Source organism: Chelonia mydas, chromosome 8 (genome assembly GCF_015237465.2).
Source record: "Chelonia mydas isolate rCheMyd1 chromosome 8, rCheMyd1.pri.v2, whole genome shotgun sequence".
In the NCBI taxonomy this organism is placed as follows: domain Eukaryota; kingdom Metazoa; phylum Chordata; order Testudines; family Cheloniidae; genus Chelonia; species Chelonia mydas.
The window spans coordinates 81,864,082-81,878,184 of NC_057854.1; the positions used below are offsets into that span (position 1 = coordinate 81,864,082).

Below are 14,103 nucleotides of genomic sequence, written 5' to 3' on the forward strand. Positions count from 1 at the left end.
TTCAGAAATTCTAAACCTAGTGAGATTTTCCTTCTTCCTCTTTTATGTTCAGTGGTAGTAAAGTTAAAAATGTTACTTTTAATATGACCTTTCTCTGGACATATGCGGGCTATATGTCTGACTTGGTACAAAAATGCGTTGTTGTTCAGGCTTGCACCCTATTTATTCAATGACAGTCCATTACAGATGCATTGCTATTGTTTAGTCAGTCAGCAGTTTGTTCTAGTACTGCTGAATCCAGGCCAAGGCGTTGCCCCAGATGATAATACTGTGCTAGTAATTAGTCCTGGGATTAGAGCGCTAAGGAGAACTGCAAGGGGTCTCTTTGTCCAGCAGCTTCAAAGGATCCCCATTACAGTTATTACAACAGAGTCTGGTTTGTATACCATGACAGGCAGCACAGTGCCCTCGTGACCACAGGTCTCAGTTACTGAGATTTCTCTTTGCAGGGTAACTCAGCTGCATGTAGCTAGTCTAGAATATAGTACATTTGTGCACTGATTGGAGCAGCTGTGTTCATATTACATCCACCCCATGTTGTGGCTATTGGCTGTCTACCAAGTGTCAGGTTAACTTTAACCTGGCACTACTGGTTATTAAAATTATAATGGCATAGGCCCTGGCTATACTCAAGGGCTCCTGCATGAGTTTTACCACACAGGAATCGCATCTCAACTTGGCAGGTGATTGTAGCTTTGTGGCCCCTTGGATGTGGATCCAGTGTCTCCTGACAATCATTTAGATAATTTCTTTACACTTCTATTAAATACCTTAAGGCTTTTGCCTAAGGCCTCTGGGATTTTTTTTTATCATTGTTTGCCCTATATGTAATACATTAACATCCCTTTCTCCTTATATTAAATTTCTCATTTGTTTTTACTGGTTTGAATTTCAAGTAGAGGTTTTCTTTTTGTGATACTTTATTTTTTGCTTTATAGCACAGTGGTGGGAGGTGGCTTGTAAATGTGTTTCAACATGTTGGAGAATGAGTGTACACAAGTGATTAAAAACTTTGATTTCATTAACAGCACCAGTATCTAAATTCCATAGATCAGTTATCCCAAAAGGCTCTGTAGCAAAAGATATCAAAAAGTATACTGCTTTCAGTACTGTTTAGGAAGAAACTCACTCTTGCCCTCATCCACCTTTCTCATTTCCCACCTGTCAGTATTCTCTATTTTTACTTCTTGCATCTTATCTTTAATTAGAATAATTATATCCTGGGGTATGGATCATTTTTTACTGTTCACAGCAGGATAGCGTATCAATCAGGATTTAGCCTTAGTGTGTTACTATAATATAGCTAATATTTAGACATTGATATAATCCTAATATAGTATCTCACAATCTGATTTGCTAATGACTAGCATTAAAGATCAGTTTTACAACTTTTAAGTAAAATGATATATAGTGTGAGCTACTTGTAGGGCATTTGTGGAGTGGGTGGTACCCAGCATTTCTTATAAACATTTATAATCTCCTGGCACTGTACTGGAGTTTATTGCTGCCTCCTTACACCCTAAGTTAGTGTTATTGATATGTGTTTTTCAGGTAGCACAAAGGGAAAAGATAGCTTTACCTGCTGTCATTTATAACAGCAATGTCTCACATTCTTGTTCAGTTTCCTTCATTTCCTTTAATTTCTGGACAATAGCCCATATCTAATTGAAGCTCTTTTTATCCATTTAATCCATCCCTCTAGTATTCTAGATAGTCATTTCTGATCTTTCTAACTTGAGAAACAATTAAGGTTGATGTCAGTTTGTCACTCCCTCTCATTTTCACTAGCTTCCTTACTTTATCTCTTTTGCATTTGGCTATGCTAGAAATAATAATTTTTAACTTCTCCACTTAGAGAATATTGAGCCCTTGCTGTAGAGGTTTGTAGCAGTTTATTGTAGGCTTCTACATAGCTGAAGCTACAGGTGAAGACTTATCCTGATAATTAAGGAAGTTCTACTTAATTATTTCAGTTACTCTGCTGAAAATGAATATAGGAAATGTCATCGTATCTAGCAACTTTGTTATCCAAAAGTCTGCAAGTCAAAAACACTGGCATTGTTCAAGGCCATATTAACAGAGAAAATTTTATCTGTAGCTTACAACAGCTTGCACAAGAAGTGCACTTTGCCCCAAAGCTCTGTGTGCTATTAAAGTACAATAGTAGTCTGTGAGCAGGGACTCAGGTGGAGTGGCCACATGAGAGAGGGAAGGTACGGAGGGTGTATGTGTATTTAGGAAAGAGTGTCTTTGAACCTTGTACAACAGCAAGGCTGTTTCCATGCCATTATTTATGATAGCACCCGCAATGTGCTGTGCACTTTCCAAACACTCCTGTAATGAGAAGCTTACAATTTTTATATATGGTATCACTTGAATCACTGTAGGCAACTTGGGAGAAGTCTTTCAGCGACACTTAAATGTAGACAATGTATTGGCTTTGAGGATAAGCTTGAGAATATCATATCATGCATAGAAGGCCATGTGGAAGAATCCACAGCATTGATTTGTGGGAGAAGCTCAGAACAGGCTTGGAGACTTGGTGGAGCAAAGGGGCCGGGCAACATGAAGCTTGTTAAGAGAGAGTAAGTAGGGAGAGACAGAGCTGTGAGGGTGATGACAAGAAGCTTAAAGGTGATGCAGTAGCAAATGGAGAGCCAGCCGGGGGGTTCAGAGAGGGAGGTTATGATCAAATCAGTAGCCAAGCAATGTAAGTTTAGCCAACAGTGCTCACTTGTGTTTAAGAGAAAGAGAGCACTCACCGTGTGAGAAAGAGAATGCTCACCGTGTGTTTTTGGGTGCCTGGAGAAGAGAATATTGGAATAATTAAGGTCTGAATGAGATATTTGACTGTGGAGAGGACAGATGTAGGAGATATTGAGGAGGAAATGGCAGGATTTGGAAATACCTGGCTGTATGGGGCAAAGGAAAAGGAGGAATTAAAAATGACTGAGATTGCAGACCTGAGTGACGGGGAGGAGGATGACATTGTCAACAGTGATAAGGAGTTGGGTTTTGACCATGTTCTATTTAAGACATCCAGGAGGAGAGATGTTGGAGAGACAAGCTGATGTGCAGTTGGATAGGAGACAGTTTAGTGCTGGAGAGAGAGTTGTGAGCCATCAGCCCAGAGGCGACTGCTGAGGCCATGTGAACCAACTATCGCCCAAAAATAAGGTTTAAAGTCAGAAGAGCAAAGGGCCAAGGACAGAGCCCTCTCACAGAGTGAGAGAAGGGAGGAGGATCCACTGAAGGAATGGTCAGAGAGGTAAGAGGAGACCCAGGAGAAGACAGTATCTGGAAAGCCCAGTGTGAGGATATGATATCAAGGAGAGGATGATCTATAATATTAAATGCAGCAGGAAGGTCAAAGGAGATGAGGGAAGAGTTGAGGCTGAAATCTGTGTAGGAAGAAATAATTGGAGACCCTAGAAAGAGAGGTTTCAGTAGAGTGGAAACACTGGAAGCCAGATGGAGGGGGTCCAAGGCTGGATTGGAGGAGAAGTGAATGCATTGGTAGTAGACTGTGTTCAAGGAGTTTAAACGTGTGAGAGATATGGGGCTGTAGCTGGAGGGGTAGGTAGGACTGAGGATAGTTTTTGGAGGACAAGGGAGACCAGGACATTGTTTATATTGTGAGGGAAGAGGTTGAGAAAGAAGGATAAGGGAAGAATGAGCAATAGAAGTAAGGAGATAGGAAGAGGAATGGGATCACTGTGGCAGATATGGGTGTTTATAGGAGAAAAGGCAAAAGACCTCAAGGCTGGTGACAGGAGAAAGGGAAGAGAAAGTGCAAGGGGGAGATTCCTGGTGGGTTTTGTTTTGTTTTTTTCTTTTTTTTTTTTTCCTCTGGAAGACTGCAAGATCCTGTGCAGAGAGACAGGAAGGGGAGTGCTTTAAGGAGGGACTCGAAGGTTGCCAAGAAGTGATGGGGACTGTGGGCATGGGACTCCATGTGGGAGAAGTATAGTTGCTTCGCCAGGGAGATGATAGTTGAAGGAGAGAAGGAATCTGCGGTGAAGGAAGTTAGTGAGGTCCCAGGATGCTCAGCAGCACAAGGACAGTAATGGAGAGAGCAGATGCTGGGAGTGAGACAGGTCTGGAATTGGTGTATTGGACTTCACAGTGATAGAAAGGGGCATGGGTGGAGAAAAAAGCAGAGTGGAGAGTGGACAAGAGGGTTAGGAGGAGGGGCCTGATGTAGCAGAAAATTCATGAACATTGATAGACTGGAGGTTGCAGAAGGCCCAGTGATGGGGCAGGGATGGGACAAATGTGTGGTGTGATATTGAATGAGGGGAGATGGTGGTCAGAGAGAAGAAATTCAGATGGAGAGATCAAAGAAGAAAGGAGTGTTATATGAAAACAAGATGAAAATAGATTGTGTTAGGGATACCAAGGCAGGAGCTTCTGGGTCTGCTCTTACAGCAGCGGTCCTCAAATTTTTGAGGCTTGCGCCCCCCCCCCCCATCCCTGTCCATGCCCCTGTCCCCCCCCCTCCCCCCCCCCGAGCTGGGAGCGGTGCTGTGGTTTGGGGGGGGGCGGAGGGAGTGATGTGGATAGGGGTAAGAGGGCCAAGACTGGATATGGGTCTGGGGCCACAGCCAGGGGCCAAGGCTTGGGGCAAGGGCAAGAGCTGGAGCGGAGCTGCAGCCAGGCTGTGGTAGAGGCCATCAGATGGGCCCGCGGCCAGGTGCGGCTCCACTCCCAGCCTCTGCCCTGGGCTGGGAACAGAGACACAGCCAGCAGCCAAGGCTGAGGGCTGCCGCAGGGCTGGGAGCACAGCCGCACTGAGGCTGGGGATGGGGACGGGAGTCAGGGACGTGGCTGGAGGCGGGACTGGAGCAGAGCTGGGAGCGGGGATGGGCTGGGTGGCGCTCCCTCCCCACCACTGTAGGGGATGGCCAGGCCCCACCGCACCTCTCTGGGCATTCCTCCACACCCCCCAGGGGGGTGTGCCCCATTCTTTGGGGACCTCTGTCTCACAGAAACCCACCGGCTCGGAACTTCCTGCATGAGGCACCTCGGGGGTAAACGTCCTTTTCTACCATCATTTAACTCCAGATATTTGTTGGACTAAATCCAGAATGCTAACTTACAGTTAGACTAACACTGACCTGTATGAGATAAGAAACATCAAAGAACTTAGACTTTATAAGGCAGCATACTTGAGACCCACCCTTTCATTTGAGAGCCTTATTTATTATGCTTGAACATAACTACATGCTTGAACCTGAGCAAATCAGCCATAGGATTGTCAGTTTTGTTATCCATTGTATATCTGATGAGAACACACATGCTACTGTTCTAATGTTTACAATTTGATATAAATCTTGATTTTGGGGGGCAGTTCCAAGTACGTAGACTGTACTTAAAAGTCCTTTCTGCTATAACAGTTTAACTAACTGGATTCAGGATATATCCCCAACATTTTGTAGCTGACATTCTTGTTTGTAGTTTGCTAGGAACTGAACCAAAATGTCTCATTTTACATTACCATATGACAGCTATTTAAGGGCCAAAGACTTGATTACTTGCTATGTCCAGGGGAGATTTTTAAATACTGACCTAGAGATGAAAACATTCTATCCCATTGGTAGGGCCCTAGGTATTGATAATTCATGGCTGTGAAAAACACATCACAGATCATGAAATCTGATCTTCCCCATGAAATCTTGCACAGGGTTGGGGACTCCTACTCTGCGCAGGGCTCCAGCTGCTAGTCCCAGCTGGGGATGGGGAGGGACAAGACTTCCTCTTCCCCTGCAGGGCTGCTCCACAACCCCCCTACAATAGCCTTATGTAAACATCTGAAAATGTGAAATTGATTAATTTTAAAATCATCTGTCTGTGAAATTGACCAAAATGAACCATGAATTTGATAGGGCCCTACCAATACCCAGATACTTTCTTGATGAGTGAATTGTAACAGTTTAAGATGATTATGGACAACACTGAGATCTTCTCTTTTCAGATTGTACTGATAGTTAAAGCAGACATACCTCTTAGATGGTGTTTGTGGTTTGGACCCTTTCAATCTAGGTTTTACGAGTTAAAAGCTTGGATTTGAGGAACAGCTGAACTGCTGCTAGATTTAATATTTTTACCTGGTACATGTTAGTCTTTTTTTTTTTTTTTTTGAAAGATTTCACATATTAATACAGTTCTGGCTTGGACACACTGAGGTTTAATGCAAGTTCCTAAATCATTTTTTTTGTTCTGTTTTAGGACACAAAGCACTGTCTAACTGTCAATCTTACCACCCTGCGTGTCTGGTGTTATACATGTAGCAAAGAGGTATTTTTGGATAGAAAATTGGGATCTCATTCTCCATTACCAAATGCCAGACTGTCTCACCAAACACAAGGAAATAGTGTACAGGTATGTTCTTTAAAAAAGTGAAATAAACACAGACCTTGTTTTAGCTGTGCTTTGTCTTATTTCCCAGTTGTGTGTTATCTGGTGCTGGAGATAATGTGATTCTCTGTACTGTACTCTTCCCTTCTTATGTCTCTGAAGACTAATGCACCTTAATGCCCAACCTACATTAAATCTTTCTGTGTATCACTCTGTTTGTTTCCTAAGAATATGAGTGTATTTTATTTAGTTTTTTAAATCAACCAGAGAATATGAAATTACATTTGAGTTTTAAGATGGGAATAATCATTTAACTTTGCTTCCCATCCTATAGTTAGTGAGAAGTTTTTAATTGTCACATTCAAATTATTACTGGCTACTGTATGCAGAAGAGTAAGTTGTTTTGGTGTCTGTTTATGGAGCCTCTAGCCAAAGAGAGGTGCAAATTCACATGGAGACACAAGTATTGTGTTTATCAAGAGAAACATGCAAGCAACTGTCAGTCTATATTGGTGGCTGAATGAATACAAAAAAATTTAAGAGGATTTGCATGACCTTATATTTCTGGTATAGCTCAGTAAAACTTACTGGGTTTGCATCATTTTAAATTACTAACAAGGTATGTAATCGTTTTCTTATTGGAGATATTTTTCTTTTTCCATTGGGCAGTACATCCACAGTTGTAGTAATTTTGATCTCTTCAGCTTTGATATATTCTTCCTTCAGAGGACAAGAGTAAATGGTCTCTGTGGCGTGTGTGATTTTTTTTAAAAAGAAAAGTGAACAGAATAAAGCATGCTGTCATCAAAGACACATTAATGTACAATTAAGTCATCAGAAAGCTGATATTATTTGTAGTGCAGTTAGGATAATTAAGCTTTTTCATGTTTACACATGGCCAGGATTTAGGAAACTCTATAATAAAATGAAACTAGAAATTTAGATTTCTAAACTGTCATTTATTACATGATCATAACATAGTAGAGGAACTTGACCATTGTTAACACATAATTTATAACAATTAACATTTGTAGCTGAAAGAGTAAAATATCTAGGGGGTCACACACTTTGTGGCTTGTTTAGGCAGAGCTCATTGTGCACACCAGGGGCTCCTTGCATCTCCCCATTCCTCCCCTCTCCAGCTCCCTGTGTGCCACCCTCTAGCTCCCTCTATTTCAGTGGTTCCCTAGTCTCTCTCCTGCCAGGGGTTTGATCTGTCCCCCCATCTCTCCTCCTCCCATAGCAGAGTCCTCCATTCTTCCCTCATACCAGCATCTCTATGTGCCACCCCCAGTCTTCCCTCCCCTCATCATCAGTGGTTCTTTGTGCTCCCTCATTGCCCACTTCCTCTCATACCAGGGTCCCTTATTGTCCATCTGTGCCAGGATCTGTTTGCACCTCCCATTTCCCCATACCCCCATTTCAGGGGTTCTGTGTGCCACCTATGCCCCTCCATGCCATGGACAATCTGTGTTCCCTCCTTCATACTAGGGCCCCACACTTTCTCCTCACCAGGAGTTGTGTGTCTTCCATCACTTCCTGACACACACACAGGGCCATCCTTACCCATACGCAAAGTACGCAGCTGCGTAGGGCACCAGGAAATTTGGGGCACCAAATTTCCTGGCGCCCTGCGCAGCTGTGTGCTGCTCCAGCCCCTGCTCCAGCTCTTCCAGCCCTGCCTCTTCCCGTCCCTGCTCCGCCCCAGCCCCGCCCCTCCCCCACTCCCCTGAGCTCCGCAGCGGGGCTGCTTAGGGCCCCAGAATAGCTAGGGACAGCCCTGCCACATACCAGTGCCCCTCATTTCCCGCCCCATCTGCCGGGGACTATATGCACACCACCATTTTCCCCTTTCCTCTTCTTACCCCACCCCATTCCCCGCCATTATTAATTGTCTGGGAGATAAGTCATTGATGGTGTTAACATATTAAACTCTATGGGGAGGAATGGGTAGAGAGGAGATGAGGTATTCTTAGGCTGGAAGGTGTTAATGGGTGCCCTCAAAGAGTTGTTTGATCTATAGATAATTGCAGAGGTGCTTGAAGCTCTGGCTGTGCTAGCAGATGGCATGGGCTTCACATGTCCCCCGTTTTCCTCCTTTCTGATTTTCACCAGAAGGATTATGGTTCTGGCCATTGATGCCAAGAATATTTTGGAATTGATCAGATGTTGCATTCTAAAGCAATTACATTACAGAGAAATGCCATCAAGTTGTGTGTATAACCTCATAAGCTCTTCCAATGAATGAAAAAGAAATAGCTGAATTGGGACAAATAAAGAAAGCAGGGGAAAAAAACCCAGGTATTTAAGGCTTCCATGTACAAGCTAAAACTATGCCATTAAATAAACTATGCTGCATATATTAAAAGTAGATTGTAAATACCTTCCTTGGAGAAGGTAGTGACTTGCACATCCAGCACATACCTATTCTCCCACGGAAATCAGTGAGAGTTGAGGGTTTTGCAGGACTGGACCTTTTGAACAGTGCTGTCCACGTTGGAATATTAAATAATTAATATTTAGACATGCAGCTTCTCAAGGAAAATGCTGTATCAGAATTTCCCTGTAGTCACTAGATGAGTTATTTTAATGTGAAGAATGTTGGATAGACACTATCTATTTATATGCCTAACTACTTGTTAAATGACGGCTGACGTTCAAATACAATGATAAAAAATAAGTGTGTAAAGAGTAAAGTGAATAAAAGCACAATGCCAATGAAAACTTTTTTTTTCTGGGAAAGAACATAGCACAATAAATCCAAAAATTACAAGAAGTTGATTTAAAGAAAATTATACAATACTCTTGTTACAGTGTGTATGATAATACCCATTGTTTCATGTTCTCTGTGTATATAAATTTCCCCACTGTATTTTCCACTGAATGCATCCGATGAAGTGAGTTGTAGCTCACGAAAGCTTATGCTCAGATAAATTTGTTACTCTCTAAGGTGCCACAAGTCCTCCTTTCCTTTTTGCAGATTCAGACTAACACAGCTGATACTTTGAAACCTGAATATTGTTAGGGAAGTCACAGAAGTTTTAGGGGAAAAATACCCCTGAAGAAATTATTTAAAAAATACTTGTATAACTTTAGCTTGTTTTCAGTTTTAATTATTAGTAGATTTGACACAAGGCATAATACATTTTTTTTTCTTAAAACACCAACCACATAATTCTAATTGTGTAGTGGTTCAGCTAAATATATTGGATTTTCTGATGTTATTCACGTGTGCTCCTGAAATATATGGTGTCTTGACTTAAAAATGTTTGGCATGATTGCAGAATTCAGATTTGAAATGCATCCAATACCCAATTGTTTTTCTACGCTCAAGGAAGTTGCAGCATACATGACATTGCATGAGGAGAAATAAGCATGATTTGTGACATTTGTGTTGCTTTTTATCTTAAAATTTTGTTTGGGATTTTCTCCCCTTATGTGCTCACAGGAAAACAACATAAAATACAATAACAATTTGCCTATCTCATACTGCATCTCTGTTAGGGTTGCCAACTTTCTAATCCCACAAAACCGAACACCTTAGCTCTGCCCCTTCCCTTAGGCCACGCCCCCTTCCCCAAGGCCCTGCTCACTACATTCCACCTCCCTCGGTGGCTTGCTCTTCCTCACCTTCACTCACTTTCACTGGGCTGGGGCAGGGGGTTAGGGTGCAAGGGGGGGTGAGGGTTCTAACTGGGGGTGCGGGCCTGGGGTGGGGCCAGAAATGAGAGGTTCAGGGTGTAGGAGGGGGTCTGCGGGTTGAGGCAGGGAGTTGAGAGCAGGAGGGATGAGGGCTCCATCTGAGGATGCAGGCTCTGGGGTGGGGCTGGGGATGAGGGGCTTAGGGTGCAGCGGGGGCTCCAGGTTTGGGGGGGCTCAGGGCTAGGGCAGGGGGTTTGGGCTCAGGGTTGGGGTACAGACTTACTGCTGGTGGCTCCCAATCAGCAGCACAGTGGGGGGGCTAAGACAGGCTTCCTGTCTGACATGACACCGTGGACTGCGCTGCGCCCTGGAAGCGGCCAACAGCAGGTCCAGCTCTTAGGCGGAGGTGCAGCAGGCGGGCCTGCACGCTGCTCTCGCCCACAGGCACCGCCCCTGCGACTCCCATTGGCCACGGATCCTGGCCAGTGGGAGTGCAGAGCCGGTGCTTAGGGTGGGGGCAGCGTGCAGAGCTCTGTGGCCTCCCCGCTAGGAGCCGGACCTGCTGGCCTCTTCTGGGACGCAGCACGGAGCCAGGACAGGTAGGGACTAGCCTGCCTTAGCTCTGCAGCACCACCAACCAGACTTTTAACGCCCAGTCAGCGGTACTGTAGCCATGGGGTTCCCAACCCAAAAGGCAGTCAGGGTGCTGACCGGAGCCACTAGGATCCCTTTTCGACAGCTTCTGTCTCTCTTGATTAAATGCAGTGGGCCATCTGGTGGCAAATTTTTGTGCTGACTTTCATGTAATCCTTTATAAACTTGGGGTTATAATCCATTGTTATGTGGTGAATTGCAAAGCAGGCTTGCTGTTCCTGAAGCAGTGGCAGGAAATCTTACAGTGCTTGGCATTGTATTTTGACTGATTTATTTTCTCAGCGTTTTCCACAAAATGGTGCAGTGCTGTATTCTTACCATACGTACCTGCTTGAATTAGTAAACTTTCATAGCGTAGCTGCAAACTGCTTTTGCTTTACATAAAAAGAAACATGCATTTAGAAGGCAGTTATTTTGAATGCACTCCTATGTTTAGTTCATAGGCATATGTTAGTAAAACTGTACTAACACTTAAAGAAAAAATGGATTTATAAACATAATCACACTTTTATATTTTGCCTTTTCTTCTAATAAGGATTTTAAAATACCTGGTAATCCAACACTGAAGATTCCTCTAGGTGCTGTATTTGATGCTTTAGATATAGAGGTGGAAGAAGATGAACTGAAGACAAGAGGTAATGAAACTGGAGGATTAAAGCCTACACTGTCAACTAATTGCTCCGTCAATGCCCTCACTTCAGTAATTCCACCATGTATGAGTATTTCTTTGAATCCATTCCCCAGCTGTTTAGAAATTACATCTATTCCAGCTGGAACTATTTTCCCCCATTCTAAAATAAGAGCTGCATTTTCAGTTTGATGCTTAACTGCAGCATCCTTTCCTTTTCTTCAGAGAAGAGGCTCTCGTGGTGTTATTTGTAGTACATCAGTCACTGATAAAGAAAGCAGTCGTGATGTTTAGTGTAGTTGCTAGTTTTCATTGGACTGAAATATGTGTCATAGCCACACTGGTAACTGGGTAGGTATTGCAAAATTTGTTTTAACATTTTTGCTTTTTATTTTTTAAAGATGCTTTATATGAATGCTTTCTGAATACTGGTTAACGTTTTGGGTCTGCAGTTCCCAGCACTTTGTTTTGTTTTGTTAGTAATGGATTTCATGCTCTGACAAATGCTATCAGTGCAAAAGTTAACCCAAGCCTGGTATTTATATAATGGAAAAGGGGAAAATGTAAGGGGGAAGCGTAATGAAACTCCCAAAACTGAGAGGGTTTTATTTGTCATTTAACAAACGAACCCCCGTGGGCATCTCTTCGAAGTCTCCCATATGGATCACTTTTATAAAGAATAATTTTTGTTTACTACTTCCTTCACTTTATCTGCTGGTTATATTTTACTGAGCTGCTTTGTTGAGACACCAGTGAACATGTCAAGGCAATTCCTTCTCTTATCAATGATGGGGAGATGTTTCTATCTCATGGACCTTGTTTCTCTCTCTGTCTCTGTTCTCCCTTGACTCAGCTAGCACCAGCTTTCTGCCAGGTCAGCCTCCCTGTTGATGGCCCAAAGCCTTTTCCTCTGCAGCTCTTGCCATTTGGCATAGCCTTCCTCATAGAATATCAGGGTTGGAAGGGACCTCAGGAGGTCATCTAGTCCAACCTCCTGCTCAAAGCAGGACCAATCCCCAATTTTTGCCCCAGATCCCTAAATGGCCCCCTCAGGGATTGAACTCACAACCCTGTGTTTAGCAGGCCAATGCTCAAACCACTCACTGAACTGTCCCTGGATCCTGTGTGTCTCCACCTCACTGATTCACCATCTGCTCTTAAATCTTTGAAAAAACCTGTTTTTTATCACCTGTCAATGCCTTAGTTTCTCTCCTCCTGCTTTAATTTGTATTTAACCCTATGAAGTGTTCTGGGGATACACTTTATATGAAAGTTGCTGTATGGATAAAGTTGTATTCTAATTCCCATTAGCACTGTATATGCTTCAAGAAAGAATAAGCTTTCACAAGTCAAATTTATCTTAATGTTTTATTTAAAAACAAACGTTAAATGTTTCTGAAAAAGCATATACTGGACAGCAGGATGAAGCAGTATTAAATGTAACTGCAGTGAATAGTTCAGTTACTACTTGGTGAAAACTATACCAATAAGTTGTTAAAAATGTCGCTAAATAAATTTATATTGAATAAAAGCCCAATCCTTTAAATGATTACACAGTTACTTAAGTTTATGCTTGTGAACAATCCCACTGAAGTTGATCATGTGTAAGTGCCTGCAGAATCAGGCAGAGCCTATGAAATTATATATAATACATACAATAGAATACTTCAAAAAGTTTTTTTCAAATACAGTGTATTTCAGTACTGTATCTCCTTAGCTGTGACTGGTATTCCTTCTGCCTCAAATTAGAATTAGTCTTCCTGGTGGGAAGAATCAGGAATGGCAGTCTGATGTAGGTTGAGCGATGGGAAATGGAGAGAGAGAGAAAGGAGACTTTCTCAGTTCGTATAAGCTAAGTCCTATTTTTTTTGCTTGTTTGTTTTTAGAAAATATTTTTGGTTAATTTAGCTGAATTAACCCAGTAAGTTTTCTAAAAATAATACTGGAACTTGCAGAGTCCTTTCTCTCATATATTAAAATGATGAGATGCATTTCTTGTCTCAGTTAATTTTCAGACTGTTGAGCTGAAGGCTTTGTCTGATGGCTAAATATTTTTTTTAAATGCTGTGTAACTTTCCTTGGTAATTAGAAATAGTGATTAGATTGTTTTCAGTAGTACATTGCAATTATTCTTGTAGAAGAACTTTATTATATTTTGAGACCAACTTCTATTTTATTGGTTTCATTTATGCTTTGGCAACACTTGTATAACCTGTCATGCCAATAAAATTGAATTGAATTGAACTGAGATGACCGTGTAATAGTTGCTAGTTCTGACTTGCAGGAGTACTCTTTTTGAAGCCCTTAGGACTACTTGCATGGGTACAGACTGCTCAAATATTTTAATGCTTACCAGTTGAGCCCTATAATGAAAGTTTTCCCCATTATAACTTGTGCTATAGATAGAGTGAGTGTATATAATGTTTGCTGAGTTAATTAAGAAAAGAAGTAGTCCTAGTCTGAAAATACGATTTTTTTGGAGAGGGTGAATGAAGCTGTCCTGAATAAATATTCACACTTAATAAATCTATACAGGAAAGAGAGAGAAAAAGAACATAAATTAACTAAAACTGATTCATTTGCAAATATAATTACACATTGAGAAAACTGTATGTACTGTTATATAATCTAAATATTCGTTGCACAGATTAAAGGTATTGAAAAGCCATTGATAAATCCTCCTAAAAACCTGTCAGTTATATAACAGTTATAGACATCAGGCATATACAGATAAACAGTAGAATGCGTTTGAACTAATAAACTCATTAAATGCAAGTAAAATTAAAACATTCAAACCCTTATCTTTATAATCTTTCTTCAAA

General features: G+C 42.0%; 1 protein-coding gene across 8 annotated transcripts in view; it reads left to right on the forward strand.

Moving 5' to 3' along the window:
- The window catches only part of USP33 (ubiquitin specific peptidase 33), an 89,268-nt gene that overhangs the window by 27,394 nt on the left and 47,771 nt on the right, over window positions 1–14,103 (forward strand). For all 8 annotated transcript variants that reach the window (XR_005226630.2, XR_005226629.2, XM_007062571.4 and 5 more), the window contains 2 exons: window positions 6,229–6,381; window positions 11,189–11,288. Coding sequence is in view for 5 of the 8 variants with exons in the window: in XM_007062571.4 (XP_007062633.2) it covers window positions 6,229–6,381; window positions 11,189–11,288 (253 nt within the window). In the remaining 3 variants the exon portion in view is untranslated. The remainder of the gene's footprint in view (window positions 1–6,228; window positions 6,382–11,188; window positions 11,289–14,103) is intronic.